Below are 27380 nucleotides of genomic sequence, written 5' to 3' on the forward strand. Positions count from 1 at the left end.
TTTTTTTTTTGTAGTGTATGTTCCAAATGCAAGACATTTTGAACTTACTTCCCAAATTCAAATCGTTTTGAAAAGTCGTGTTTTGAGTTCTAGTTTGAAATCTTGTTTTGAAAACACGATTTCAAAATTTTTTACAATAAGTTAATCAAATCAGTAGATTACAATTCGAAAACATGACTCTGAGTTTGAAGTCGTGTTTTCATGTTATCAAAACACGAGTTCTCAAAACAATAAAGCAAGATAGATTTGAAAAGTAAGTTCAAAACTACTTCAGAGTTTTGGAAATGGCATGAATTTAGTAAAAATAATCCGGCTATTCGTTATACTGTTTCTGGTCAATGGGCTAAACTGTTTGGTGTAATTAGGGTGGTGCAAAGAAGGTGACCATTTCCGCCCCAAGTAAGGATGCCCCTATGTTTGTTGTGGGTGTTAATGAGAAGGAATACAAGCCCGATCTTGACATCGTCTCCAATGCTAGCTGCATTACAAACTGTCTTGCTCCCCTCGCCAAGGTTACACTGACACCAATTTAGAATCGGCTAGAATTGTTGGCTTAGTTAAAATTGGTGCATTGCTTTGCTTAAAATTTTCTATTTCAACAATTTTGCCAGGTTATTCATGATAGGTTTGGCATTGTTGAGGGTCTTATGACTACTGTTCACTCCATCACTGGTAAGTGCTTACATGGTTAGGTTGTTGCTTCGGGATATGATTTGTGATATCTTTTTCAATTTTCTCTCTTGTAAATCGTCACCCAGCCACTCAGAAGACTGTTGATGGGCCATCAAGCAAGGATTGGAGGGGTGGAAGAGCTGCTTCCTTCAATATCATTCCCAGCAACACTGGTGCTGCAAAGGTAGTCAGCAAATTATGTAAATGACACTGTCCTTATGTGTGAAAATTGTTGCCTGTATTTGATTTGATATCAATATCATTTGATACGCGGAGTGTCAATGTGGTACTGTATTTTGTTCTGTTTTGTTCACTTTCATATTCTTATGGTGTTGAACTTTTTGATTAATTTGCATGTGTGTTTGCTTTCTTCTACTCTAACATGCAGTCGGAAAAGTTCTGCCAGCACTGAATGGCAAGTTGACTGGAATGGCTTTTCGAGTTCCGACAGTGGATATTTCAGTTGTGGATCTCACTGTGAGGCTTGAGAAAGGAGCTTCTTACCAGCAAATCAAAGATGCGATCAAGTGAGCGTTTATAGTATTCCTTCAAACTAGCTGCATTGTTTTATGTATTAGACAATCAAACTGAGATGCCTAGTAGATTTGTTTGATTGTATTTGTTTTTCAGAACAATAACACTTTAGTATGAAGTTTCTTTAACTGCCAATTCTCGTTTAGTGGTTGGGTTTTACTTCTGTTTTTTTCTGATCTTTGATTCTGTTTCTTGGTTAATTTCAGGGAGGAGTCAGGGGGCAAACTCAAGGGGATTATGGGGTACACTGAAGATGACGTTGTCTCAACAGACTTTGTGGGTGACAGCAGGTAGATTGTCCTACTGTTCTTTCCTTCCTAATGTTCTGGCTGATTAGGTTTGTGGGCAACACTCAGTGGATGTGATCTCATGAAATTGTTATTGAATTTGTGTGTTTTATGTAGGTCATGCATCTTTGATGCCAAGGCTGGGATTGCTTTGAATGAACATTTCGTGAAACTTATTGCTTGGTATGACAATGAATGGGGTTACAGGTAATTTCAGTACTCTATTTTACTCGCGTCGCTTGCACACAACGTTGCGTCGTCCCTTGACACAATCTTCTATGCTTTTGCAGTTCACGTGTGGTTGTCTTGATTGTGCACATGGCTTCTGTTCAAGCCTGATGCTAATCTCATGAGATGATAGAGGGTGACTTTGTTTTGCTTGTGTCGTACTGGTTAGTGTTTTAGGTCCCCTGAGGTTTTGGTTTGGAATAAACTGCGCAAGAGTCTTGTGTAGTCTTGTTTTGGATGTTTACTTATGGAGTCTTTGTGTTATCTTTGTTTCCCTTGTGTTCATAGGAAAAATAATCGAAAATTCTATAATATATGAAAAGTTGGTATAATATATTTGAGGAGTGTTTATTATAATCAATTGTTATTTTCCTGTAAAAGCTTTATTTACTATAGTTTTAGGATATGAGTTGGGTTTGGAATGATATTGAAATTTTCATATTCAATGATAACAATTTTTTGTGAGCTTTTGTGCCTTTCTGTATGCTCGGCTAGAGGACCACCAAAGGTTAAGCCTTCATATGAAATGTTAAGAAGGTTACAAGCTTATTGATGTATTCTCTACACATCTAAACTTTTTTTGTATGGTTCTGATGTGTAATCCATACCATCATGTCTTCGGTGGCGTGGTTTTAAGCATAGAAAGGATTGAGTTGGATTTTGTTCGATTTATTAGTTAACTTTTGCTGGTAAAAAAAGCAGGGAAGAAGAGGGAGAGTTAATTCAGTTGTGGTCAAAATGTTGTTTTACATTGTGTGAAAAGTGTGGTTTTACATTGTGTGAATTGGTTAACAAATTCATTTTCACACCCACCTTACTCTTTATTTTCTTCTTCTGTTTGATTGATGTCCGTGAAGCTGGATGGTGCAAAGGGTCTATTTGGTATAGCTTATACCTTCTTGCAAGGTGGACGTTGATAATTAAAAAGTAAAGAGCAAAGTTAGAAATATCATTCTCTCATTTTTTTTTAATAATTAGCTTTTTAAGTTATTTTTACTTAATTGCACAAAGCACTAGAACACAAAGTTTTAAATAAATAAATAAAAATTACAAGCAGTCTTTGTTGCACCAAATAGAGATTAACATTTTATCAAATAGAAATCAACATTTGTTTGCACGATCATAAAAACGGAAAATTATTTGATACTTTAGGATTGTTATGTGTCAGTGTTTCTAATTAATCATCAATTGTCATGCCTCATGTTACTCTCCTCATTGATAGAAATCAGTGAATTTCACTCTTTCCATCAATCACATTCAATTTAGGGTACCACATAGTGACACTTGAAACACCAAATGACTTCTCACAAGATATTGAATGCAACGTTTTGAAAAATGAATCAAACTAGCCAATTATGGTTATTAAACAAACTTCCCATTGTCCACCTCAGCAGTCTTATCATGGAGAAATCCTTGACAGCTGGAAAGGCCACACATGCTTTTCAAAAAATATAAAAAAATTTAAGGTAAATTACAAATACAATATCTGAGATTAGATTGAAATACGAATTACTTCCTATAGTTTTAAAAATTACATTCTAACTTCTGAAATTTCTAATTTCATAACAAATTACCCATTTTATTAATAAATCATCAAGTCAATTAATAGTTTTTAATGGTGTTAAAAATATGTTTCTATTAATAATTCAGGTAATTTTATTATTATACAGGAGAGCAATTATAAATTTCATTTTTTTAATTAATCCTGTTAAATAAAAAATTCTAATAAGGGGGTATTTGTAATTTTTCAAACCACAGGGAACAATTTGTATTTTAAGCAAATTTCAGGAGTGTATTTGTAATTTACCCAAAAATTTAATGCCATAAGAAAAAATTACAAAACTAACTTGTATAAAAACTAACTGTGGTACTACATGTATCAATTAGTGTATCAACTAGTGTACTAACACTAGTTATGACATTATTATTAGCCTCACTCATTATACAAATTACAAGTACCAAAAATCTCTTAAATTATGCTATATCATCAATTGGTACATTAATTAGTACACAATTGATGCATATAGTATTATTCAAAAACTAATGACGCTGAAGTGAATTTATCAAAGTAAATAATATACCGAGATGATTGTTAATTGTAAAAATATTACCCTATATTATTTTAGTGAGAGATTCTTTATGAATTTTCTATAACAATTTTTTCTCTTTTAAAATTTTGCATTCGCTTAATATATCAAAAATGAGACAGTAAAAATTGACAACCCAAAATTATTAATAAAACCGAAATTGTAAGGCTAATTTCAAATTTCATGTAAAAAAAATCAATGGATCAAAAACATTTTTTTATTCTTTTGTTATTTTTACTTTGGATCAATATGCTAATCTCGTTGATTTTGTAATACAATTGATTTGGGAAAAGTCATTTTTTAAAGCCAAATTAATGTTCCTAAATTTTATTGCTTTAAATAGAGCCTTCAATAGTTTGTTATTAGAGCTGCTTAATATAACAATTTTGGTGCAAAAGTGATTCTTCAATAATTTGCCATTGGAGCTGTTAAATTTGGCAAATGCCAAATGTGTCAATTCATCCAAAACGAACTGTATCCTTCCTTTTTTTTCTTTTTTCCCTTCCTTTTTCATCCTTCCCAGCAAACCAACCGCGGTTGACAAGCTCTCTGTTTCTGCATAACTCAGCAAAATTTCATCCACCGGTCGACCACCCGGTCTTTCGGTTGATCGACCAGCCAAGACAGTTGTCCAACCTCGGCTTCAGTTGGGATTTGTCAAAAAGGCTTTGTATCATTGGAGCACTATTGCTATAATTTGACAATTTGCTATTATAGTATGTCTTTGGAGATGCTATAATAACATTTACCATTAGAGATGCTCTTAGATTTAGTATTTATGTAAAATTGTGAAAAATACAAATTTTTGCACCTTTTTTTTTTTCTTTTTATTTATTTATTTATTTTTTGTACTCAGACTTAGGATGGCCAATTATTTTGAGCTTCAAATTGTATGAAATTGTGTGCATTTGCCAAAGTTCATCTCAAATTTAATACGGACTTTTAAAATTTTCTCCAATTATACACAAAATTTGAAAATATGTTATTTAAATTTTAAAAACATTCCATCTGTGTTTGAGTTGCTCGGATTAGATCTGCCTAAATTTAACTCCTACATGTATAGAATGATTTGCTGGTGATTATTGATATATATGGTTTGATATAAATTTTTTTATTTTTTTATTTTTTTATTTTAGGGTTTAAGATTTAGGATTTAATTTTTAAAATTTAATTTTTTTATTTTAGAGTTTAGGTTTAATTCTTAAATTATTTATTTATTTTTTGATATTTTTGCTACCAAAACAAGCTTATAGTATGGGTCGGAAGCTCAGGCTCAACAGGCTGATTTATAATTGGGCCATATTTTTAGTCCAATCTCCTTCCTTGTGATTTTGTGAAAAAAATGTATTTATAAACTTCTCATTCAATGATCGATTTTAGAACTCCATTTGTTTATTATTACATGTAATCGGGACGGTTTAATGCGGTTTATCTTAATTGATTATACTTTTTTTTATTCTAAAAGTTTTTGACAAATTATTTGATTAAACTTTTGCTTTTAATTTATTATGTAAAAATAATTTAAACTAAGAAATGAATACTTTAATTTTTATTTTTGATTATCAATTTTTAATTTATAATAAGTTGCACTGAACAAATTCGTGTTGTTTCATTTTGAGCTCATGTTTGATATATGACATGTCGAAAATATATATATGGTTTAGAAATATAAAGTATATGAATATATATATGGTTTGATATAAATTTTTTTATTTTTTTATTTTTTTATTTTAGGGTTTAGGATTTAGGGTTTAATTTTTAAATTTTTTTTTTTTTTATTTTAGAGTTTAGGTTTAACTCTTAAATTATTTATTTATTTTTTAATATTTTAGAGTTTAAAAAAACATAGTAACAACATGAGAGAAAAAAAAAAAAAAAAAAAAAATGGTGAAACTGTGCCGTTTTACGGCACAGCAGGATCAGCAGGAAGGGGGTGAACTGACTAAGGAAAAGAATCAAGTCGCGGCGATGATGCCGCCAATCACCATGAAATCCGCGACGTATGAGGCTTCCTTCCATCTCAGCTTCCCGCCGTCTGGTATAGTTGAGCCATACGGAGGTAATTTTGAATTTATTTTTATTTTTATTTTTATTTTCTGAGTTTCATATATAGGGGAGGGGAGGGGAGGGGAGGCAGCGATTGAAAGGGGAGGGGGAGGGGGAGGGAGCTTTGATACAGAGGGAGGGGGAGGGAGCTTTCATAACGCCACCGCCAATACCTCCTCCACCACCACCACCACCACCACCACCACCACCAACTCCTCCAATAGCACCACCACTACCTACACCACCACCGATACCCCCGCCAGTACCTATACCACCACCAACGGCCTCCTCCAACACCACCACTACCACCTATGCCCCCACCAATACCACCACCGCCACCACCAATACCTCCTCCAACACCACCACCACCACCTATACCACCACCAACGCCTCCTCCAACACCACCACCACCACCACCACCAACACCTCCTCCAACACCACCAACACCTCCCCCTATTCCACCACCAATACCCCTGCCACCACCTATACCACCACCAACACCTCCCCTTATTCCACCACCACCACCACCACCACCACCACCACCACTCAGCGAGGGGAGTGGAGTGAGGGGAGGGGAGTGACGTGAGTGAGGGGAGTGACGGGAGGGGAGGAGAGGGGAGTGACGCGAGTGACGGGAGGGGAGTGACGGGAGGACGCAAGTGAGGGGAGTGACGGGAGGGGAGGGAAGGGGAGTGACGTGAGTGAGGGGAGTGATGGGAGTGACGTGAGGGGAGTGACGTGAGGGGAGGGGAGTGACGGGAGTGTCGTGAGGGGAGGGGAGTGATGTGAGGGGAGGGGAGGGGAGTGAGGGGAGTGACGGGAGTGACGTGAGGGGAGGGGAGTGACGGGTGTGACGTGAGGGGAGTGAGGGGAGAGGAAGGGAGTGACGGGTGTGACGTGAGGGGAGGGAAGTGTCGGGAGTGACGTGAGGGGAGGGAAGGGGAGTGACGTGAGTGAGGGGAGTGATGGGAGTGACGTGAGGGGAGTGACGGGAGGGGAGGGGAGTGAGGGGAGTGACGTGAGGGGAGGGGAGTGAGGGGAGTGACGTGAGTGACGTGAGGGGAGGGGAGTGTCGGGAGTGACGTGAGGGGAGGGGAGTGACGGGTGTGACGTGAGGGGAGTGAGGGGAGAGGAGGGGAGTGACGGGTGTGACGTGAGGGGAGTGACGTGAGGGGAGGGGAGTGTCGGGAGTGACGTGAGGGGACGGGAGTGACGGGTGTGACGTGAGGGGAGTGAGGGGAGAGGAGGGGAGTGACGGGTGTGACGTGAGGGGAGTGACGGGAGTGACGTGAGGGGAGGGGAGGGGAGTGACGGGAGTGACGAGAGTGACGTGAGGGGAGTGAGAGGAGGGGAGGGGAGTGACGGGTGTGACGTGAGTGACGAGAAGGGAGTGAGGGAAGGGGAGGGAAGTGACGTGTGTGACGGGAGTGACATGTGTGACGGGAGTGACGGGTGTGACGGGTGTGACGGGTGTGACATGTGTGACGGGAGTGACGGGAGTGACGGGTGTGACGGGAGTGACGTGTGTGACGGGAGTGACGGGTGTGACGTGTGTGACGGGAGTGACGTGTGTGACGTGTGTGACGGGAGTGACGTGTGTGACGGGAGTGACGTGTGTGACGTGAGGGGTGGGTTGGGGGGGGTGGGGGGGTTGGGTTGGGGGGGCGGGGCGGGGGGGGGCGGGGGGGCTGGGGGGTTGGGTTGGGGGGGGGGGCGGGGGGGTTGGGAGGATACAATTAGCAAGGGCAATTTTGCATGCTAGGTTTGTCTTGTGAACCGACAAATGATATCCTGCAACTCAAATCAAGTTAGTTCAAGGTGGCATTCACGATGGTACCTCATTCTATGACACGGTGAGCAGTCAGAGTGCAGTTTTTTTTTTTTTTTGGATATGCTATGGAGAAATATTACTGAACAGAGTAAGACAAGAAACACAAGAAAAAGGGAGGACAATGAATCCACCAAAAAGAAATGTGGAGAGCAAATTACAAATAACAAATAACAAATAACAAATGGCTCTCCAATCTCTAGAAATAAAACACAAAGGTATCCTTTTGAAAGGAGATGACACCAAGGCCCAAAACAAAGATAAATGGCACTGGGAGTGCAGTCCACATGTAGTTTTGGGAATATGATACATTTTCTTAGTTTCAAAACTAGTTTTTTCGGAATATTTTCCATGTATTTTCTTATGCTTTATCCTATTACCCTAGAGAAGAGATTTGTATAACTTTGATGGAGCCATTTTCATTCTTTTATTATTATTTTTGTAGAACAAATATGGATTGAAATGCATTCACATATCTTCTAACTGGAGCTGGTTGCTTTGTACTAGAGTTCCTTAAAAAGTTTTATGTCGGAGGTGTCAGTGAAGGAGAGGGGTGTTTTTGCCATTGCTTTGTCTGGCGGTTCTCTCATTGGCTTGATGGGGTATTAATACTTTTGTTCCCCATTTTGTTTGGTTTTTCTTTTCTGCAGTCTTATGAGTTTGGTTTGTATATATGGTTGGGAGCAGAAAACTATGTGAAGCTCCTTATAACAAGACTGTTGATTGGGCGAAGTGGTACATATTTTGGGCAGACGAGCATGTTGTGGCTAAAAATCATGCTGACAGCAATTATAAGCTGGCCAAGGATGGCCTTCTATTAAAGGTATTTTTAGTCTCAATATATCCTCATTAGCTCAATTTATTTTTCTTTATGACTGAATGAGCAATCTTAAGGTATTATTATTATTTTATTTTATTTTTTTAAAGATGGCCTTGGGCTGTGATTGAATGAAAGCCACCCATGAATTGTTTTTGTCTGATTCAATTTCTTATGTTTGCTTACGTATATAGCTAGTCCCAGTATTTGTTTAGTACCACTGTGCAAATGAAGTTCTTTCTTTTGATCTGGTGATTTTTTTTTTGGCATTTGTTACGATTTCACATCGGTCAACAAAAGCCTTGGTTGTGTGCGTATAAGCCTCTTCAAGACCCTCTCCCTGCAAGTCAGTTTTCAATGGTGAGTTGTTCCCAAGTGGTTTGTATCATTTGGTATCAGAGTCAGCCACCACGTCAAGTATGAGATCGGATGCACCTATGCAGCATCTTGGGTGTCCTCCCCTTGCAAGACGGTTTTCAAGGGTGAGTTCTACCCAAGTAATTTGTGTCAGTACCTGATTTGGTGGTTTGTCAAAAATGCAGTATGAATCTGTATGTTCCCCTTTAGTCGAAGGGCTGTAAGTTCTTATTATTCTAGATAACTAACTCTTTGGTCCACAAAGTAGATACTGGGGAGATTCTTCACTGTTGCAGCATTTACCGAGTCCTCAATTCCAGGTTGCATATCATAGTAGGACAGTTTCTAGAGTATACATCACCATAGTTTTTCTAGTGAACTCATTTAACTAACTCCCCTTTTGTGCTTCAACCTTGATTGGGAACCTTTCTGTTGTGAATTTGGGGCTACTTATTGATTATATCTTGTCAGTGCCCTCAATTTCGGGGGCCAGAATGGGGAAGGCCTTTTTTGGCAAGTTTCTATTATGTAGAAAGTATGTGCTCCATTCTAATGATATCAGTTTCAGGCCTATCTTTTATATAGTTCTGCTATAGTTTGATGTGGATATTCAGTTTGATAAATTTGTCTACTAGTAAATATTGTTATTGTTGTTGTATTAAAATTACTTAGATTAACATTAGCTTTGAGGATGAACCATCAATAGAGCATTTTTTATTGTCGTTCATTGGACAGTTACACTTGAATTGCCCTGGCAAGCAAACAGCTTAGGCCTTTGGCTGATAGTCATTCCTTCTTCATGTTCCCCTTTTTCAAAAGCAAAAAGTGCTTCTTGAGTTACGTAGTAGCTAGGAAACCTAGTTTGATTGGGGAAGCAAATACTTTTCCTTTTTATGGTTATAGGTTTGTCCTGGTTGGAAATGGTTTGAGAAGCAAGATGGGATTCGTTCTTTGCAAAAAAGTTCTAAAGATCCAGCGCCAGAGTTCTACAACATTTATCTTGAGCGGCCAAAGGTGCACTTTATGCTTTACTTGAACAAATTTTGTGCTTGAGTTGTTACGACCTTGTGTTTCTTCTTGATTGTTTGAACTTGTTCATTTGATCGTGTGCTCTTATTTGCCAGGGTGATGCTGATGGGTATGATTTAGTTGTTGTTGATGCGATGCACAAAGCAAACTACGCAAGTCGAATTTGTCATTCATGTCGCCCTAATTGTGAAGCAAAGTAAGTGATATATACTTGTATTCATGTCCCCTCTCTGTGAAATGCATGGCTGTATGATTGCTTATCCACGAATTTTTGATGGTGTTTTTTGTTGCACACATTATTAGAAAGTGTATCTCCAAAGAGGAAAAATACAAAATTTTAGAAGTAACTATTCAACTTATCAATAGTGAGCATGTATATATTGTTGCTTAAAATGAACTTGAAGTTTTGTCTCCAATTACACCCATTAAAAGCCGGTCTAAACCTGTCCAAATTCATAAATGGGTTGCATTTTACAAACCCAATTAAAATTGGGCTTAAATGGGTTGGACATGGTATCCGTTTAAACCATTTAAACGGATACCACTTCCTCCACCACACCAACACTATCATCTCCATTACAACTCCACCACCACTGTCGCTGCCACTCCACCAGCACCAGCACCAGCACCAGCACCAACACCACCATTGCTGCTGCCACCGCTACTCCACCTCCCCCAGCAGCACCAGCACCAGCACCAGCACCAGCACCACATAGTCTGAGAATAGCTTGAGAACCTGAAGACAAACCCAGTAAATCCTATAATGAAGCAGAGGATCGAGAAAGAAGTAGAGGGAGAGCAACCTTAAGCAATGTAGAACACCCAATCTATTAGCTCGGAGAATAACATCCTCTATGTTCTTGTTGATTTAATCTAGAGCCTGTGTTTCCATTTTTTCATTGTTCATTTTTGCTGTAATATTCTCAAAAAGTAAAAATAGCAAGAAGTTTGCAAAGATTAATTATTTTTATATTATTATTATTTATATGAAAATCTTTTTAAAAAAATCAAAATAAGTTGTTTTTTTATTTTTATTTTTTTATTATTTAAAATTCACTGAATAAATTTGTTGTAATTTTTGAAATAAAAATTAATGAAGTAAATGTGTTGTTCATGTTCATTTGTTCAGTCCAAAGCAACCCGTTTAAGCCCGTTTATTATATGGGCAGATTTGGGCTGAGTTGTTTTAAATGCATAACCTATTTTGACCGGCCTAAACCTGCCTGTTTGGCTCCTCTAATATGTAATCGGTTGTACACTACTTGAAAACGACTCTTTTGCTTGGAAACAAAATGTTCTTGGAAATTCTTGCTCCCATTGGACCATTTGTGTGTTGAATAGCATTAAAACATCATCTTTGCGTTCGTGTTGTGGGTGGCTAAGAAGCACGGACACTTCTAAAAATGTGGCGTGTTCGTGTGGGACACTTCTTGGCGTGTCTGACACTCATCCAAATGGGTCTTAGTTTTTTTTAAAAAAAATTTAGTCCCATACACTCTTGGGACACTTGGAGGACACACGTTTCCATTATTTAAACACACGCGTTCATTGGTTAGACACATGAAACTAATTATAAGTTTAAACAAAATAACTTAGAATATGATGATAAAAAGAAAAACAATGTCAATTTATAGAAATTAGTGTTATATTATATTTGTTTATTTTCTTGGAATGATATTTTCATATATATATGACATATAACAAATATATAAAATTTTATATTTTGTGCGCACATGCCCGTGTTTTGCATTTTTTGAAAAACATTTTTTGAAAATTTCCGTGTCCGTGATTCTTAGTGGGTGTATGCTTTTGTTGGTATTCAAAAAATTTATACAGGTAACCCCTAGGAGAGATAAAAACTAAAAATTGGTTAGCAAATTGAATCTCTTGAATTTTTCATTTTTGCATCTTGGAATTTTGTTGATTTTTGTGATTGTTTGAAGCTATGAATTATAGCTATTATTGTCAAATCACGAATGGAATTGTGAATCTTATTGCTAAAATAGTTAATCGGGAATAGTAAGATTCATTTCATTTAATATGATTATATGATATATATAATTTTATATATTTATATACATGTTTAGTAGAGAGTTTTCATTGAATAGTACATAGCATACTTATAGAAATAATCCGAAATTTGTATTATATAAATTACTCAACATCATCCATTGCCTTTCGAAGAGAAATGGGATATGTTGTTTGAAGCCAATTGTGTACATAAATCAAATGGATCAACTATGTGTCCTGTACTAAAGGCCAACTCAGAAGCAATGAAGTCAATTCTGTGCACAAATCAGAATCTCTAGCATCATGGGAGATATGAATTACGGAATGAATCAAGTATGTGTCTTCCAAAACAAAAGGCTGAGAAACAACTGTATAGATGGGTATTGTCGACCACACTCTTTACTTCGAAGAATTGACCTTCCATGATCCCAATATATCTAAATTCTCTTCATTAGAAGCTTCACACAAGTTGGCCAAGTATTTATCTTCTTCAGACTTACACATGCTAGTATATTTCTCCTCCAAAAAAAATCTAAATTGAGAAGCAATTAGAAGACGTAGATTATCACAATCATCATCCACCTTCGTCCCAGAAGCTTCACTCAAATTAGACATTTGGACACTTATTGAATCATCCGCCTGTCATCTCACTCACCACTTTTTCAACTAATTGTAAGAAACAAAATTTCAAACATTTAAATTTCTTTAGGGGATCAAGAACCATAACAACATAAACAAGTAGATTGATTTTCTCCCCATTCCTCCAATACTTGTCAAATTTTGCTTTCATATTTTGTGCTATTGTAGACAGAAGCTTATTGCCCTTTTTGGTTAATTGCTCTATCTTGGTTTGAGTGACAAACATCTTATCAAAGAAGTAATTAGAAGTAACAAAAAGTGACCCCGAAAACCATTTAGTTGTATTGTATAATTGTTTCAAGAACTTGCAAAAAAAAAAAAAAAATCCTGCAATTATTCGAATCTCATTGTTGGGGCTCTCCTTGACTTCTTCCTCCCACTTTTCCCATCCTCATCTCCATCCCCACCGTCACCCCTAGTCTGTTTGATGGATTTATGTTTGTTTGTTTGCTTCTTCTTCTTCTTTTTTTTTTATTTATTTTTTTTTAACAAGTTTTCTCTATATCATTTGATAAAATTTTCCCTTCATGATTGACTAGTTGTGCTTGTCTGAATGTTGCATACTCATTCCTCCTTTCTGTGAAAGCAGAGTTACTGCTGTTGATGGTCAGTACCAGATTGGAATCTATGCAGTACGCCCAATTGAATATGGTGAAGAGATCACATTTGATTATAATTCTGTTACGGAGGTGTGTGTTTTGAGCTTGTTAAGCTTTTATTTTTATTTCTATTCTGGGTGATAATTTGTGTGATTGTTAATAGAAACTATTATAATATTGCTGGCAATGTATGTCTGCTTATTATGCTGCAGAGTAAAGAAGAATATGAAGCATCAGTTTGTTTATGTGGGAGCCAAGTTTGCCGTGGGAGCTACTTGAATCTGACGGGTGAAGGAGCCTTTCAGAAGGTACGGGCTTGAATATGTTTTTCTTAACTGTAATTTCCAAATCTGAATATCACATCAAGTTTTGTCAACTGGACAAAACAAAAGCAAAAGGAAAGGAAAAGAAAGTTTTAGTTGGTCCCGTGGAGTTTGGGGTTCAACCGGCCTTGTACAAGGGGCTTGCTTCATTAGAATTCTGGCTGTTGTAAGCTCATTCCATTTTTGGAGGATTCGCTCCTTGTTCCTGCGGCTGATGAGCTTCAAGCTCTGCCCCCCTTACTCAACTCTTAATCTATAATGAATTCCTTTCCCCTTTCCGAAATAACACGGCAAGCTTCAGAACCAGTGGTATTGCACAATCCTATCTTTCCTTAAAGTAAGCTCAGAGTGGGAGCAGTTTCTACAGCAAACCATCCATGTTTATTTACTTTTAGTATTTTCATGTGGTGGTAAATGTGGTTATTCCTTTCCTATTGAAATTAAGTCAGTTATATTTTCATTTAACTTTATTCTAATATTCACTAGGTTCTGAAGGATTGGCATGGAATACTGGATCGACATCACTTGTTGCTAGGGGCTTGTGAATTAAATTTTGTATCTGAAGAAGATTATATTGACTTGGGTAGGGCTGGTTTGGGAAGTTGTTTACTTGGGGGATTGCCGGGTTGGCTGATTGCTTACTCAGCTCGTCTGGTATATATCTATGCTATATCTAGCTTGCATTTATGGGTTTAGCCTTTTAAAAGATTCTGTTCATCTGAAACATTCATCTTATGTGAAGGTGAGATTTATCAATTTTGAACGAACTAAGCTTCCTGAGGAGATTTTGAGGCATAATTTGGAAGAAAAGAGGAAATACTTTGCAGATATCTCCATTGAGGTTGAAAAAAGTGATGCTGAGGTCCAGGTGAATATTACTGACAGCACCCCCTCCCTTCCAACAACACACATACACACTAAGTTCTCCCTTAGTCTTTGTTTTCCATGTGAACTTAGGATTAGAGTAATATATTGAGAGGCATTCTTGCTGTTAACTGTTGTTGATATTTATCCCTTTTGTTTTTGTATGAGACAGGCAGAGGGAGTCTACAACCAAAGGCTTCAGAATTTGGCTCTTACTCTTGACAAGGTATGTTGTTTTTAAATACATTTATGTTTCATAAGAATGGGAGCATGTTTGTTATTGAGTTTCAGACACTAAATGTGACTACTTAAAAACATCATATCTGAATGAATGATGTATGAACTATCAAAGATGGTGCCTGTGTAAATGAACCATAATTTCAACACAAGGAGTTGGGTCCTTCCAGTCCAGACGGTGAATTAGAAAAAAAAATTGATAATATTCTTAATTTTACAAAATAGGACTTATTGGTTCAAAACATCTTCTATTTTGGGAAGTGGGTTAAAAGCCACTATCCAACTTTCGACCCGCTTGTCTCTCTCACAAAAAAATCAAAAATAACTAAAAAATAACTTTTAACCATCTTCGCAAAACACCCTAGATAAAACTTGAGTTACCATAGCATTTATAAATAGGACTTTTAAGTAATTAACTCAAGTTTTTATTGTATTTTTTTGGTTCTGGAGACCCATTGAAATTTTTATATTGATTTTTATTTTTTATGATGTATGAATGGCATTTTGTATAAGAATTTTGTTTATATATCATTAATCAAAAATTAAAACTCAACAATTGCTCCCCTGCCCCAACTTAGCTCTGCTCTGCCTTTGGCTGCATGGGTGTGGTGTGGAAGGGTTAAAAAAAGTTAATGAAATATCAATTTCTTAAAATTACAGACAGTGGAATCAATGTGAAATAACTATGGTCATATACTCATTTGTGTTGTATGGAAATCCAACTCCTTTTGCAATTTTTTTTTCTTTTTTCTTTTTCATCTGGGATTTAGTGCAACTGAGCAGATGATTATAGACAAAAAGGGTTATGATTGTCTTTAATATGGATTTAGTTAAATTGTCTAGGTTTTGATCAAGTGAATGGTACATACCATGAGATAAAACTGTGGTCCATGTAACTCCGCATTGAACCAACTCAGAATCAGCAGCAAAGGCGATTGCTAATATGTTGTTGGACTTAAAAGAGTATATACACGTTCACAAAATTTGAGTTTAATGGCTAATATCGTTTTTTTTTTTATCGACTTTACTTAATGAAAATAGATAAATAATTTAGATTAAAAACAAATCAAAAGATTATAAAGTGACAAAATAAAAAATTTAGGATTTATTTGGATACAAAGATCAAATATTGAGATTTTTTTTTTAAAATTTTTATTCTAAAATTTATAATTTAGATAAAGAGTGTGGATTGTCTATGGCTCGTGGACTATTTGAATTTGTAAGATCCACCACATATTCTATTTTAATAATTGTCAATTTTTTAAATCCTAGATTTTCATTTTCTTTTTTCTTTTTGACACTATCTCCAACGTCACAATTCCCACCTATTTATTACTACACTACATATTCACAAACCCTTTCTATCTTGGACCCACTCACTTCATTCAAACCATCTCTTCCTCTTCATCTTTTTCTTCATCTTCATCAATGAACTCAGGTGGAGAGAAAGCTTCCATGGATTTGGTTCCACCAGCCGACAATCTATGCTACGTTCGTTGCAACTTCTGCAACACTGTTCTTGCTGTAATAACTACTCAATTTCACACTCTTAAAACCCTCTATATATGTGCAAGATCTAGTTTCTATATAAAAGAAGCTAGCCAACAACATAGATCAATCTATGTCTCATCTATCTATCTATTCATTATCCAACCATGTTATCTATCTCTTTCAATGACGACTTCAGTATCACCCTTGCTACAATGGGCAAGGCAAACAAAAATAATCAAAGGAGGGGTCGAATTTTGTGTTCTGAAACTTGTCCCTTTCAATCAATAAAACCCTTTTTAATCTTCTGTTGATTTAATTTAATTTGTTTTATTTTATTTTACTTGTGTGTGTGGATGTATTACTGATTATTTATCACTTTTTTGTGTCACCTCCTAGGCTCCTATATAATAGTTATGATTAGTTTCCTTGAAGATAATTTATTAAGAAATTAATGCAAACAAATGATATCTTATCAAGTAGATCAGTGATATAAATAAATGATATATAAGAGACCCTTTTTTTTAAAAAAAACTTTTTCTGACTCATTTTTTAATACAACAGTGATCCTATTCTTTGTTGCTTTCTAAATACACTAATTTGTTGTTTTGGTGCTTTTATCTCGTAGAGAAAATGCTTATAAAATGTGTGTATATATAGAGATCACACTACGTATGTAATTGAAACTCTCAATACAGAGATCATGGGTGGTTGAAAGTGAAAAGAGAATCCAGTAGTGAACATAAGTTATTTTTTTACTTTTTATATCTTTACAATAACTTCTAAGCAAATATAAATATTTGAGAAAAATTTAATATTGCTGTAATTTTTCGGAAATCAAAATTATTTGAGTTATGTGCTTTATATAATTGTATAGATATATAAACTCTCTCTATCTCTCTCTGGCTATTTTCCTAGGTTGGGATTCCATGCAAAAGGTTGTTAGACACTGTGACAGTGAAATGTGGCCATTGCAGTAACCTCTCTTTTCTTAGCACAAGACCTCCACTTCAAGGACAATATTTTGATCATCAAACAAGTCTTCAGGTTAACTCTACATACTGCGTACAGCTCTTCTTCTTCATACAACATCACTTCTTGTTATAGCACCTATAGTCTTATGGTAGTTGTGGCAGTTGCTTTATCCCTAACAGTGGCCTTTGTGTACCATATTTTTTGAGTTTTTTGCTTGCCAAAAAAAAAATCTACCAACACATAAATCGGTCATAAAACATGACACAAAATATATAAGTTGACCTACCAACAAATCTTGTAAAATTTTGTCTCTTTAATGGGTATTCTGTATCTAATTTTATAATTGATTTCTGTACTTGTAGTAGACCTGAAAAAAGAAAAAGATATAATGAAGGAAAAAAATTTCCCTAATGAATGTTGTCTATCGCCATCGGTGTAGGGTTTTGGCTGTGAAATCAAGAAGGGCCAGTCTTCGTCCTCATCTTCATCGACATCAAGCGAGCAAGTGTCTCCCAAAGCACCCTTTGTTGTAAAACGTAGATCATCAATATATATCCCTCAATTTTTTTTCTTTTTTCTTTTTTTTGGTGTTAATTTACTTACAATCAAGTAAATTGATCTCATAACTTCTGGTTTATGTTTGGATTGTTTTGCATTTGCAGCACCGGAGAAAAAGCACTGACTTCCATCTGCCTACAATCGATTCATGAAGTGAGAAAAAATCTACAAAACAAATGATTTTTCACCCACTTTTATTGCTAAACCTAATTGTTTTTGTTGTTTGATACTGTTTTTAAGTCTGAAATGTTGCATTTTATGTATGTTCTGCAATGAAAGAGAGGAGATACAGCGTATCAAAATGGCCAATCCTGAGAAACCACACCGAGAAGCTTTTAGCGCCGCTGCTAAAAATGTAAGTTATCTTTTCAAAGTGTTTTGGTTCATGATGATCACTAAACAAAAATGCTTCTTTATTTTGTTACATTTCTAATTTTATTCTAATTTTATGTGAAATAGTGGGCCAGGTACATTCCAAATTCACCAGCCGGGTTGATGTCTGAGGGCACTAACAATGTGAGGAAACATTTTTCATTTTATTAATCTTTAATTCTAGGCCAGCTATACAAATATTGATAAGAATTTGATTTGCAGTGATGCTATGCACAATATAGATATATATACAAAAATCAATATGTTTATAAGAAAATAAGTTCTATAAAAATCTTGGCACGATATATCCCAAATTTGTAAGTGTTCATTACACTTTTCTGTGCACATAAGGTTACTATTTGCTCTCAATGTATACTAGAGAAGCTATACGTTACTAAGATTTTGATTTGCAGTAATGCTATGTTCACATAACAAAAATCGCAAAAAAAGTACACCGAAAAAAAAAAAAATTCAATACGTAACCAAGATTCATTGTTCTTCTATACACATAACATTATTGATGCTTGTTTGGTGTTGCAGGAATGAAGTAGTAAGAAATTGACAAGTCCTTGATGCTGAACAATTGAAGACAACTTAGGTACTTCAGTTAGGTAGTTTGGTTTCGCCTTCTCATGATTTACTTACTTTGCATCAAGCTCAATGGTATTTATTACTAGATTATGAAGTACTGCAAGAGAGTTTAAATATGTGATATTTGACATTAAGAAGTTTAGCTCTATTCTAATCATTGTGTGCTATCTAGTGCTGTAAAAGTTGTACTGTACAACCTTTGAATCCTTTCAATTAGTCCCTTAATTGGCTTTGGAAAGTGCAGGAAAAACATGTATGCTAGTATATAATCTTTCTTTATTAGTATATAATATGTAATAGCATAACTCTGCTAGCTCAAATACCTAGAAGTACACTAAAATGTGCTTTTGATTAATTACCTTTTTTAATACATCCTCTTTCAATTTGAAAGAATTTTTTTTTGAAATCATATTGGCATTGCGTCAACAAACACTACCTCTGATTTTTTAAGCCATATTGTCTCATGAATTTAATACTCTAAGGGCATGTTTGTTTGGGTGGACATGAGCTTGGGATTGGATTAATAGTCCAATAAAATTATTAATCCGATGTTTGGTTAAACAATTGAAGTACGGATTAATTATTTTAAACTTGACTATTAGTTAAGACAGGATACATAATCCAACGAATTCGTAGTCTTAGGACTATTAGTCATGGGAATGCTAATCCAGTCCGCCCAAACAAACATGACCTAAGGGTATGTTTGATTGAGAGGATTAGAATATGAGATTGAAATTATTAATCCGTAGATCCAATAATCCTGTGTTTGTTTTGAAATTTTGTTTCAGGATGATTAATCCAACAAATTTGTAGAATTAGTATTAATAGGGTAGGGGGATTATTTATCCTGAACTGAGAAATAAAATAAAAAAACACTTTTACCTTTGACTAAAAATTAAAACACTTATTATTTTTATATAATTTTATATTTTAGAAAGCTAAAAATAATTTTTAAAATTTTAGAAATATTTTTTGATATTTATTTTATCAAATTAATTTATATTTTAAAAAAAATTAAAAAACAAACTAAACATGACCTTTGTATTTTGCATTTTGTATTTTGCTTTTATTTATTTATTTATAATTTTATTCAAAACCACGTTTATGAAGAAATTTCGATAAAGTAAAGATTGTGAAGAAACATTGATGGAGGATAAGATTAGAAAAAAAGATAAATATAATTGTAATCCTATATTTATATGTTTTCTTATCCAATGTAAATCAAACAATAGACAAGGGGATAATTTATTATAGTAATCCAATTGGATAGTGAATATTACATTACTTTGATGAGATTATTAATATTTTCACTATTAGTCTTATGAATCAAACATAGCCTGAGGGGAAAAAATGATAATTGTTATATCCTTTCATTCTGCAATGAGTTGAAGTTGATGGATGTACATACTTAAGACGCTAAGGGTTCAATTTTTTTATATTTTTTATATTTTTTTATGAATATAGATATTAGTATGCCAAATGAGGAGGTTGGGATTCTCACCAGATGAGATCGGGTGAGACTACCCTGTCTCAAACCATTTTTTTACTATACAATCACTCTAACTTGATCATGCGATGGAGAGTGTCTTCTTGTCCCAAGCTACACCGTCACGGTCTCTCTTACTTGATCGTGTGATGAAGAGTGGCCTGGGACAGAGGAAGAGGGAGATATAGTTTTGGACAGAAGATCCCTTCCTTGATGAGTATCTCCTACCAAAAAGAAATAGAAGATATGCAATTCTTTTTGGGCTGACGTGGAGCCCAAACTAAATTTTAACTGTGTCCGTGGAGTCAATTTTGGGCCTAATGAATGGCATAGGCCTGTATTATCTCCAGGCTTATGTAGAAGTTTAAAATACATAACAATGGCCTGTTTGCTATAACTTATTATAAATTTAAAATTGATAATAAAAAAATTAAAGTCAAAAGTAAAATTTTCAACTTACGGATAATTTATTTATTTACGTTATTTTCAATAAATATGTTGTATATATAAGTTGCACAAAATATAGAATAAAATAAGTTATAAGTACCTCAAATAAGTACACTTTTTGACTAGGGATTGTTTGGAGTTGTTAAAATTATATTTTTTAAAAGTATATTTTTAAGATATATGACAACAAGATTTTTTTTTTTCAAAAATAGACCCTACCAATAAATTTTATAAAATCTTATCCAAGTGTTTTCTTAATTCAGTTGTGTAAACTATTATCAACACCACACATATATAAACCCCCCCCCCCCCCACCCCCCTCCCAAAAAAAAAAAAAAAAAAAAATTATACAAGATTTTGTGAAAAAATAGTAATAAAAAAAATAAAATTGGAGAACATGTGTTATGAAGATTGTGATTGATCGAGCGAATGGAACACACACGACCTTATATTGGGAAATTGAGAAGACAATAAAAGATACGAGATTTGATAATTGATTTGCAATACATAAAAATGAACACAATATAATTTTTGTTTTATTAATCACAAAAAGAGATTAAGTTTAAAACGGATATCCCGTAAACTATAGACTTCAAGGCAAGACAATAGAAATTTGCCATATCATACAAATCAGAAGAAGCATTCAAGATTTTTTCATCTACTATTTTATCTGATACCTCTCAACCCTACTCCTTCACCATAGTCACCAACACAGAATCCCAAACCAAACTAGGAAACATCCAGAGATTGTTTGTTGTCTTCTTCCCTACCTGCTCTCTTACTCTCTTCCCTACCCACGGGTTTTGATGTGATTGATTTCAATCAAAAAAGAGTTTCGTTTGGATTTATGCCCAGTCGAGATATCTTATTCCGGTTTAATCAAAATTGACATAAACTTCTCAATCAAAATCCATCCTCTATTTTTATTTTTATTTTTATTTTTATTTTATTTTATTTTATTTATTTATTTTTCCGATATGGGATTGTAAAATAAAAAGTAAATGGAAGCTAACCAATGAAAATTTTCTTAATTATTTAAAATTTAAAAAATTTAGTAATTTTAGATGAGGGTTTGAAACTTCTAGAAAGTTGCTCTCTTAAAACTCTCTTTATAAGATTTATTTTATATAAGTGAAATAATTTTTTTTTTCGATGTGGGATTATAATACTTTATATAAGTGAAACAACTCTCTTTTTTTTTTTTTTTTCTTTTTCAAAATTTGGGATTGTAATTATTTTGAAGTTAAATATTATGAGAGTTTCAAAATTTCATACATAATTTTAGAATGAGGGTTTGGAGCTCGTAGAAGGCTTCTCCCAAAAATCCAATTTTCCTTGTATAATATATAGATAGATAGTGAAACAAACTTTGCTTTTTCTTTTTCTCCCGATGTGAGATTATAAAATAAATCATAAACTAATTAGAGTTTTATTTTTATATGGTTAAATGAAAGTTAGCCAATTGAAATTTTTTTAATTTTTTAAAATTAATAAAATCAATATGAGAAATCGCGATTAAACCGGCAAATCGGTCAAACCCAAAATGGTTCAGCCTAATCGGTTAGGTCAAATGACCAACCAACTTATACAAAAAATAATTAATTAAAACTTTTAAATGTTATTTTAATTTTATTAAAATTTAAACTGTTTTGAGTTGAAGTATACACAATACTACACTATTAAGATTTCACTTTATATAAGTGAAACAACTCATTTTTTTTTTTTCTGATGTGAGATTATAAAATAAAAATTAATAATTATTTGGACGGAAAGTTTATTTTTAATCAAGCAATCTCAGCTTTTCAATATGTAATCATATCAATCTTTAGTTTATTTCGAACCAAACAAATCTAATCAATATATTTTAATAAAATCGCTAAAATTGCGATTAAACCAACAAATCAATCAAATCAAAAATGATTTAACCTAATCGGCTAGGTCACTTTTAAAATTTAAACTATATTGAATTGAAACATGTACAACACTACAATATTAAATAGGATGTGAGCATAAAATTCACTTTATATGAATAAAATAACTCATTTTTTTCCTTCTTGCTAATGGAGATTTTCTTAATTGTTTAAAATTAACAAAATCAAGAAAATTAGTATGAGATATTGAGGCTCCGTTTGGTAAGCATCTTAAAGTATAGTTCTACCCATTGATTTGAGTGTGTTGTTTGTTTGGAGTTTTCAAATAATAATTTTACACAAATTTCTCAAAACTCAATTAAAAACATAATCATTAGACCATCTCTAACGGTTCACCAAACCTGGCATCAAATTTGAAATTTGGTGAAAAAGACACTTTTTGAAACTCCAACGGTTTCACCAAACTGATATCAAATTGAGAATTGAATAAAAAAATCATCAAACTGAGAACAGGATACAGATTTCAACAAATTACTGTTTGTGACCGTTGGAGGAGAGGAACTGGTCAACCAGCCAGTTGCCCGGCCGGTTGACCAATCGGTCGACCACTTAATGGTTCAAACAGTTCAAATGGGTAGGTTCAAACAATTAAAATATATATATATATATATATATATATATTTTTGCCTTACCGGTCGACCAGCCGGTCGACCACTGAAAGGTTCAAACAGTTCAAATAGGTAGGTTCAAACAATTAAAAAAAGAAAATTTTTTTTTTTTTTGCCTTACCGGTCGATCTGCCGGTTGTCCCTGGAGCAGATTTGATGAAAATCAACCATTGGAGCATTCTATATCAAATTGAGAAAATGGTCATTTTTGTACTCAGATTTGGTGAAAAATTAGGTGAACCGCTGGAGATGCTCTTACTTTTCAAAACTCATAACTAAACACATAATTCAAAACTCTTTTTAAAACACAATTCAAATAAATATTTTAATTTTTTAAATATTTTTAAAATATTTTAATTTTTTTAAGATTTTAAATTTTAATATTTAAACGATTTTTTTAGTTTTTTTTTTATTTTTTGAATATTTTTAAATATTTTAATTTCAAAATATTACGATTTTAATTTTTAAAATTTTAAAATATTTTATAAAAATAAATTCAAACTCTATTTTATAAAAATATTTTTAAATATTTTAATTTTTTTGTTATGTCTTTAGTTACGATTTGAGTGTAGAGTTGTGAAAGTAGTATAGAGTTTCGAGTTATGTGTTTGGTTATGAGTTTTAAAAATAATTTCTTAATTGAGTTTTATTTTATGTGTTTAGTTACGATTTAAGTGTAGAGTTATTTTTAAATTTAAAATATTAACATTTTAAATTATTTAAATTTTTATGATTTAAATTTTTTGAATATTTATTTTAATTTTTTGCTTATTAAATTTTTTAGATTATTTAAATTATTTAAATATTTATGATTTAAATTTTTTGAATATTTATTTTGGAAAAAAATTATTTCCTTTGTAGTATTTTCAATTAAAAAATTGATTAATGTTATTTTCTGTTAATAATAATTTTTTTAATCGAATTTTAAAAAGCGTTTGGTTATGAGCGTTGATCAGAATTTTTAATGGTGTGAAAGTAGTGTGTTTTGTTATGAGTTATATAATTTGAATTAAGTTTTGAAAACTCTTTCTAAAACTCATAATCAAATAAATTTTCTTACTTCACATGTCAAATCAAACTTTCAAAATTCAATTCCACACTCAATTCAAAACTCAATTTAACACTCTATTTAAAAATTATAACCAAACAAATTTTCTATACTCAAATCATAATTACACAACTCACAAACTCAAAATACAACTCATACTCTCAAATTATATTTACAAAACTCTACCAAACGCAACCTTAATTTTGTTAGTAAAATTTTAACATTTTAATCCTAACCACGTTTTCTGAAGAAATTTTTTTTTTTTTACTTAAAAACATAAATTTACTTAAAAGCGTAGTTTGTTTCCACGTTCTCTTAATTAAAAATGTGGTTTAATTACGTTTTTACGGTTTTATAAATTTTTAAAATTCCATCCGAACTATGCCTAATTTGAAAAATCACTTGGTATTTTAGCTTATTTTGGGAAAAGCCCTCACTTTCTGCTTCCCAACTCATTTTCCCTATCTAAAAAAAACAAACCCTTTGTTCCTCTGTCTCTCTAAACTAATGGGTAATCACTTTTCTTTGTAATTGTCTCGTAAAATTTGTTATTGTGTATCAATGTCTAATTTTAGTTGGTGAGTTGTCTTGTAAGTTCTGATAAGAAGATCAAGATCGGTATCAATGGTAGTGTTTCTCTCTTGCTTTAAGTTTTTTTTTTTTTTTTGGGAGTGGAAAGTTGTTGAATTAATTGATCTATGTTGAAATATATTTAGGGTTCGGAAGAATTGGTCGTCTGGTAGCCAGAGTTGCTCTGCAGAGAAACGATGTTGAACTGGTTGCTGTTAATGATCCCTTCATCACCATTGATTACATGGTATGTGTGTTTGTATATGCATGCTTATACATATGCTTTTACTCTGTTTGAATGGGGTGATTTGGTGAGAAATAATAAGAAATTATGAGAAATGGAATTCTTTTCTCATGTTTGGTTTGTAAGTTGGGTGAGAAATGAGGAGAAAGGAAGGTTTATGATGTGTTTGGTTAGAAGATTTTAGCAGGGATTTGGAAATAATAATAATAAAAAAAAAAGAGAGTGAAATATGAATAAAATATACTTATTTTTTTACATAATTTCATGCATCTTTTTCCTTTTTAAATCCAATGTCAAATCTTTCAATCAAACATAGCATTAGTGATGGGTGTGGTTTTGTTTTTAAATTTTTTTTTTTTTTATGACTTTTATATTAGTTACAAAATGATATACAGAGAAGAGAAGTAGAGGGGTGATGTAACCTAAATAAGTTGATGTGTAAAGAAATAGAGATGATGTGGCCTAAATAAGTTAGTAAAACCCCGTTTGGCATGCCCATTTGGGCTAAAATAGCCATATAAGACAAAATAGATTATTTTAGCCAAATAGGATAAAATGTAACATTCAACCCATAATTATTTTATTTTTTCACTCACAAAAGTCAAAAAAGTCAAAAAGCCTATTCCAAATGAGGCTTTTTAACTCCAGGTTAAAATAGTCAAAAAGTCAACCCGCATCCCAAATGAACCCTAAGTTGATTTTTTATATATATATATTGCAAAAAAGAAATCTCACTCGTGTCCCTTTCACATGCTTTGCATTCTTGCCTATCCAAGCATGATTGTTTTGCTTTCTTACCTATCATGTTTGGTGAGAAAACACAAATAATTTCTTTTCTTACTTACATGAGAGATCACAATATTTTTTTTTTCTTTTCTTACCATACTATCTACTTTTTGATCTTTATGGTAATGGCTAGGTAAGATAAAAATATTTGGAGAAAATATCATTGTTATGGGTTTTTAGGAATCAAAATTGCGTGACAAAGTGTTCATATCAAATGACTTGTCTGCGTTATATATAGTATAGATATATAGATATTAGAAGGTTTTGCACACTCTTGATGGCTTTAGCACACTCTTGATGGCTTTACTATAAAAATGGTTTAATTTTTTTACTTTTTATTGATCTTTTAATTGTCCCTCTAACCCCCTTAACTCCGAGTCAAGTAGTTATTGGCCTAGTCATATAGGTATAACTTTGTTTTGAAAAGTACAGTGTGTTAAGTGTGATTTTAACTTGACTCAAAGTCTTGGGTTATTTGCAACAATTAAAAGGTTCGTGACAAAGTGGGATTTGACGTAAAATATAAGGGTGCAAAATATAACTTATCCAAAAAAAAAAGTAGATGAATTAAAACAATTTCAATTTAAATAAAAAAGGGACGTAGTTGCTGGGAAATTTGATAATAAAAAAGTTGTCACTGGTTTGTAGATTTTATATAATAGAATAGACTAGATGATGTGTATATATGATGAGTGAGCTATGAAAATCAATCAATTCATATTTTACTTACTAACCCAAAAAATTATTGTAGACAATGAGAAAGAAAGTTGAAGAAGTTATAAAAATTTGAAATTTAAATAAAAAGTGAAGCAATTGTAGGGTAATTTGACAATGAAAAATCTGTGACAAAGCTTCATTGATTTGTAGGCTTTATGTAATAGAATATATGTATGACTGCTAAGTGCGATTTTGTTATTGTGATATGTGCAGACATACATGTTCAAGTATGACAGTGTTCATGGCCACTGGAAGCATTCTGATGTTAAGGTTAAGGATTCAAAGACCCTTCTTTTCGGGGAGAAACCGGTCACTGTTTTCGGCATCAGGTATTTATGCCATTTCTAGCACCACTTAACTTTCCTGCATTTGAATCATAATGAAATCAGAGTCATTCTCGGCATATTTTGCATGAATTTTCAGGAACCCTGAAGAAATCCCCTGTAGGGAAACTGGTGCCGAGTTTGTTGTGGAGTCCACAGGAGTGTTCACTGACAAGGAAAAGGCTGCTACCCACTTGAAGGTTCAATTTTGATTGCCTTTTTTGTTTATTGATTTTTATGCATCAGTTGGATTGTATGATTCTTTTGATTTTGTTCGCTGTATACGATGATCTGTGACTAAAGTTTGATTGGTGTATATGTAATAAAAAATACACGAACATGCTCTTCAAATGATTGTTAATCAGGTCAACTTATTTGTGTTTTTTTTACCAAACCTGAGTTATAACAAAAAGTTTGATTGGTGTATATGTAATAAAAAAATACATGAAAATGCTCTTCAATGATTGTTAATCAGATCAACTTATTTGTGTTTTTTACCAAACTTGAGTTATAACAAAATTTATCACTACAACAAAACTGACTTTTTACGGCACCACATCAACGACATATAATAAATGCACGCCGTAGTTTCTCACTTTTACGACTTACTTTTTTTGCATGTCGTAAATACTTTTCTAACTATGGCGGGTCTATTGCGTAGGCCGTGAATGGTAATAAC

The 27380-nt window shown here is 33.5% G+C and overlaps 3 protein-coding genes across 3 annotated transcripts; all 3 read left to right on the forward strand.

Annotated features, from left to right (window-relative positions):
* Nucleotides 1–369: 369 nt before the first annotated feature.
* On the forward strand, nt 370–2078 carry LOC114309501 (glyceraldehyde-3-phosphate dehydrogenase, cytosolic-like). The gene is made up of 7 exons (XM_082907002.1): nt 370–512; nt 612–672; nt 759–872; nt 1061–1199; nt 1413–1496; nt 1611–1700; nt 1784–2078. The coding sequence occupies exons 1-7, from the start codon at nt 414–416 to the stop codon at nt 1830–1832; spliced, it is 636 nt and encodes a 211-aa protein (XP_082763128.1). The 5' UTR covers nt 370–413; the 3' UTR covers nt 1833–2078.
* A 5493-nt stretch (nt 2079–7571) lies between these two features.
* LOC145807943 (histone-lysine N-methyltransferase ATXR3-like) lies at nt 7572–18795 on the forward strand. Its single transcript, XM_082906997.1, has 16 exons — nt 7572–7707; nt 8190–8284; nt 8370–8505; nt 9760–9870; nt 9981–10081; nt 13124–13223; nt 13346–13441; nt 13943–14110; nt 14199–14324; nt 14493–14546; nt 16964–17092; nt 17460–17556; nt 17683–17731; nt 17858–17933; nt 18038–18094; nt 18491–18795. Exons 2-13 carry the CDS (start codon nt 8208–8210, stop codon nt 17700–17702), a joined length of 1215 nt encoding a protein of 404 aa, XP_082763123.1. The 5' UTR covers nt 7572–7707; nt 8190–8207; the 3' UTR covers nt 17703–17731; nt 17858–17933; nt 18038–18094; nt 18491–18795.
* Nucleotides 18796–24499: 5704 nt separating this feature from the next.
* On the forward strand, nt 24500–27080 carry LOC145788955 (glyceraldehyde-3-phosphate dehydrogenase, cytosolic-like). The gene is made up of 5 exons (XM_082907001.1): nt 24500–24572; nt 24656–24688; nt 24778–24878; nt 26592–26707; nt 26802–27080. Exons 1-5 carry the CDS (start codon nt 24569–24571, stop codon nt 26911–26913), a joined length of 366 nt encoding a protein of 121 aa, XP_082763127.1. The 5' UTR covers nt 24500–24568; the 3' UTR covers nt 26914–27080.
* The last annotated feature ends 300 nt before the right edge of the window (nt 27081–27380 follow it).

Source organism: Camellia sinensis, chromosome 14, assembly GCF_055761805.1.
Source record: "Camellia sinensis isolate YWXY chromosome 14, ASM5576180v1, whole genome shotgun sequence".
In the NCBI taxonomy this organism is placed as follows: domain Eukaryota; kingdom Viridiplantae; phylum Streptophyta; class Magnoliopsida; order Ericales; family Theaceae; genus Camellia; species Camellia sinensis.

Excerpts from the sequence above, each read along its gene's own strand:
- LOC145788955 (XM_082907001.1), top strand. Across the intron at positions 24,879-26,591 it reads TCATCACCATTGATTACATG|ACATACATGTTCAAGTATGA; the intron begins GTATGTGTGTTT and ends TGATATGTGCAG. Across the intron at positions 26,708-26,801 it reads GTCACTGTTTTCGGCATCAG|GAACCCTGAAGAAATCCCCT; the intron begins GTATTTATGCCA and ends ATGAATTTTCAG.
- LOC114309501 (XM_082907002.1), top strand. The coding sequence starts at position 414 with ATGTTTGTTGTGGGTGTTAATGAGAAGGAATACAAGCCCGATCTTGAC. Across the intron at positions 873-1,060 it reads AAAGGTAGTCAGCAAATTAT|TCGGAAAAGTTCTGCCAGCA; the intron begins GTAAATGACACT and ends TCTAACATGCAG. Across the intron at positions 1,200-1,412 it reads CAAATCAAAGATGCGATCAA|GGAGGAGTCAGGGGGCAAAC; the intron begins GTGAGCGTTTAT and ends GGTTAATTTCAG.
- LOC145807943 (XM_082906997.1), top strand. The coding sequence starts at position 8,208 with ATGTCGGAGGTGTCAGTGAAGGAGAGGGGTGTTTTTGCCATTGCTTTG. Across the intron at positions 9,871-9,980 it reads TTTATCTTGAGCGGCCAAAG|GGTGATGCTGATGGGTATGA; the intron begins GTGCACTTTATG and ends CTTATTTGCCAG. Across the intron at positions 17,093-17,459 it reads ATCATCAAACAAGTCTTCAG|GGTTTTGGCTGTGAAATCAA; the intron begins GTTAACTCTACA and ends CCATCGGTGTAG.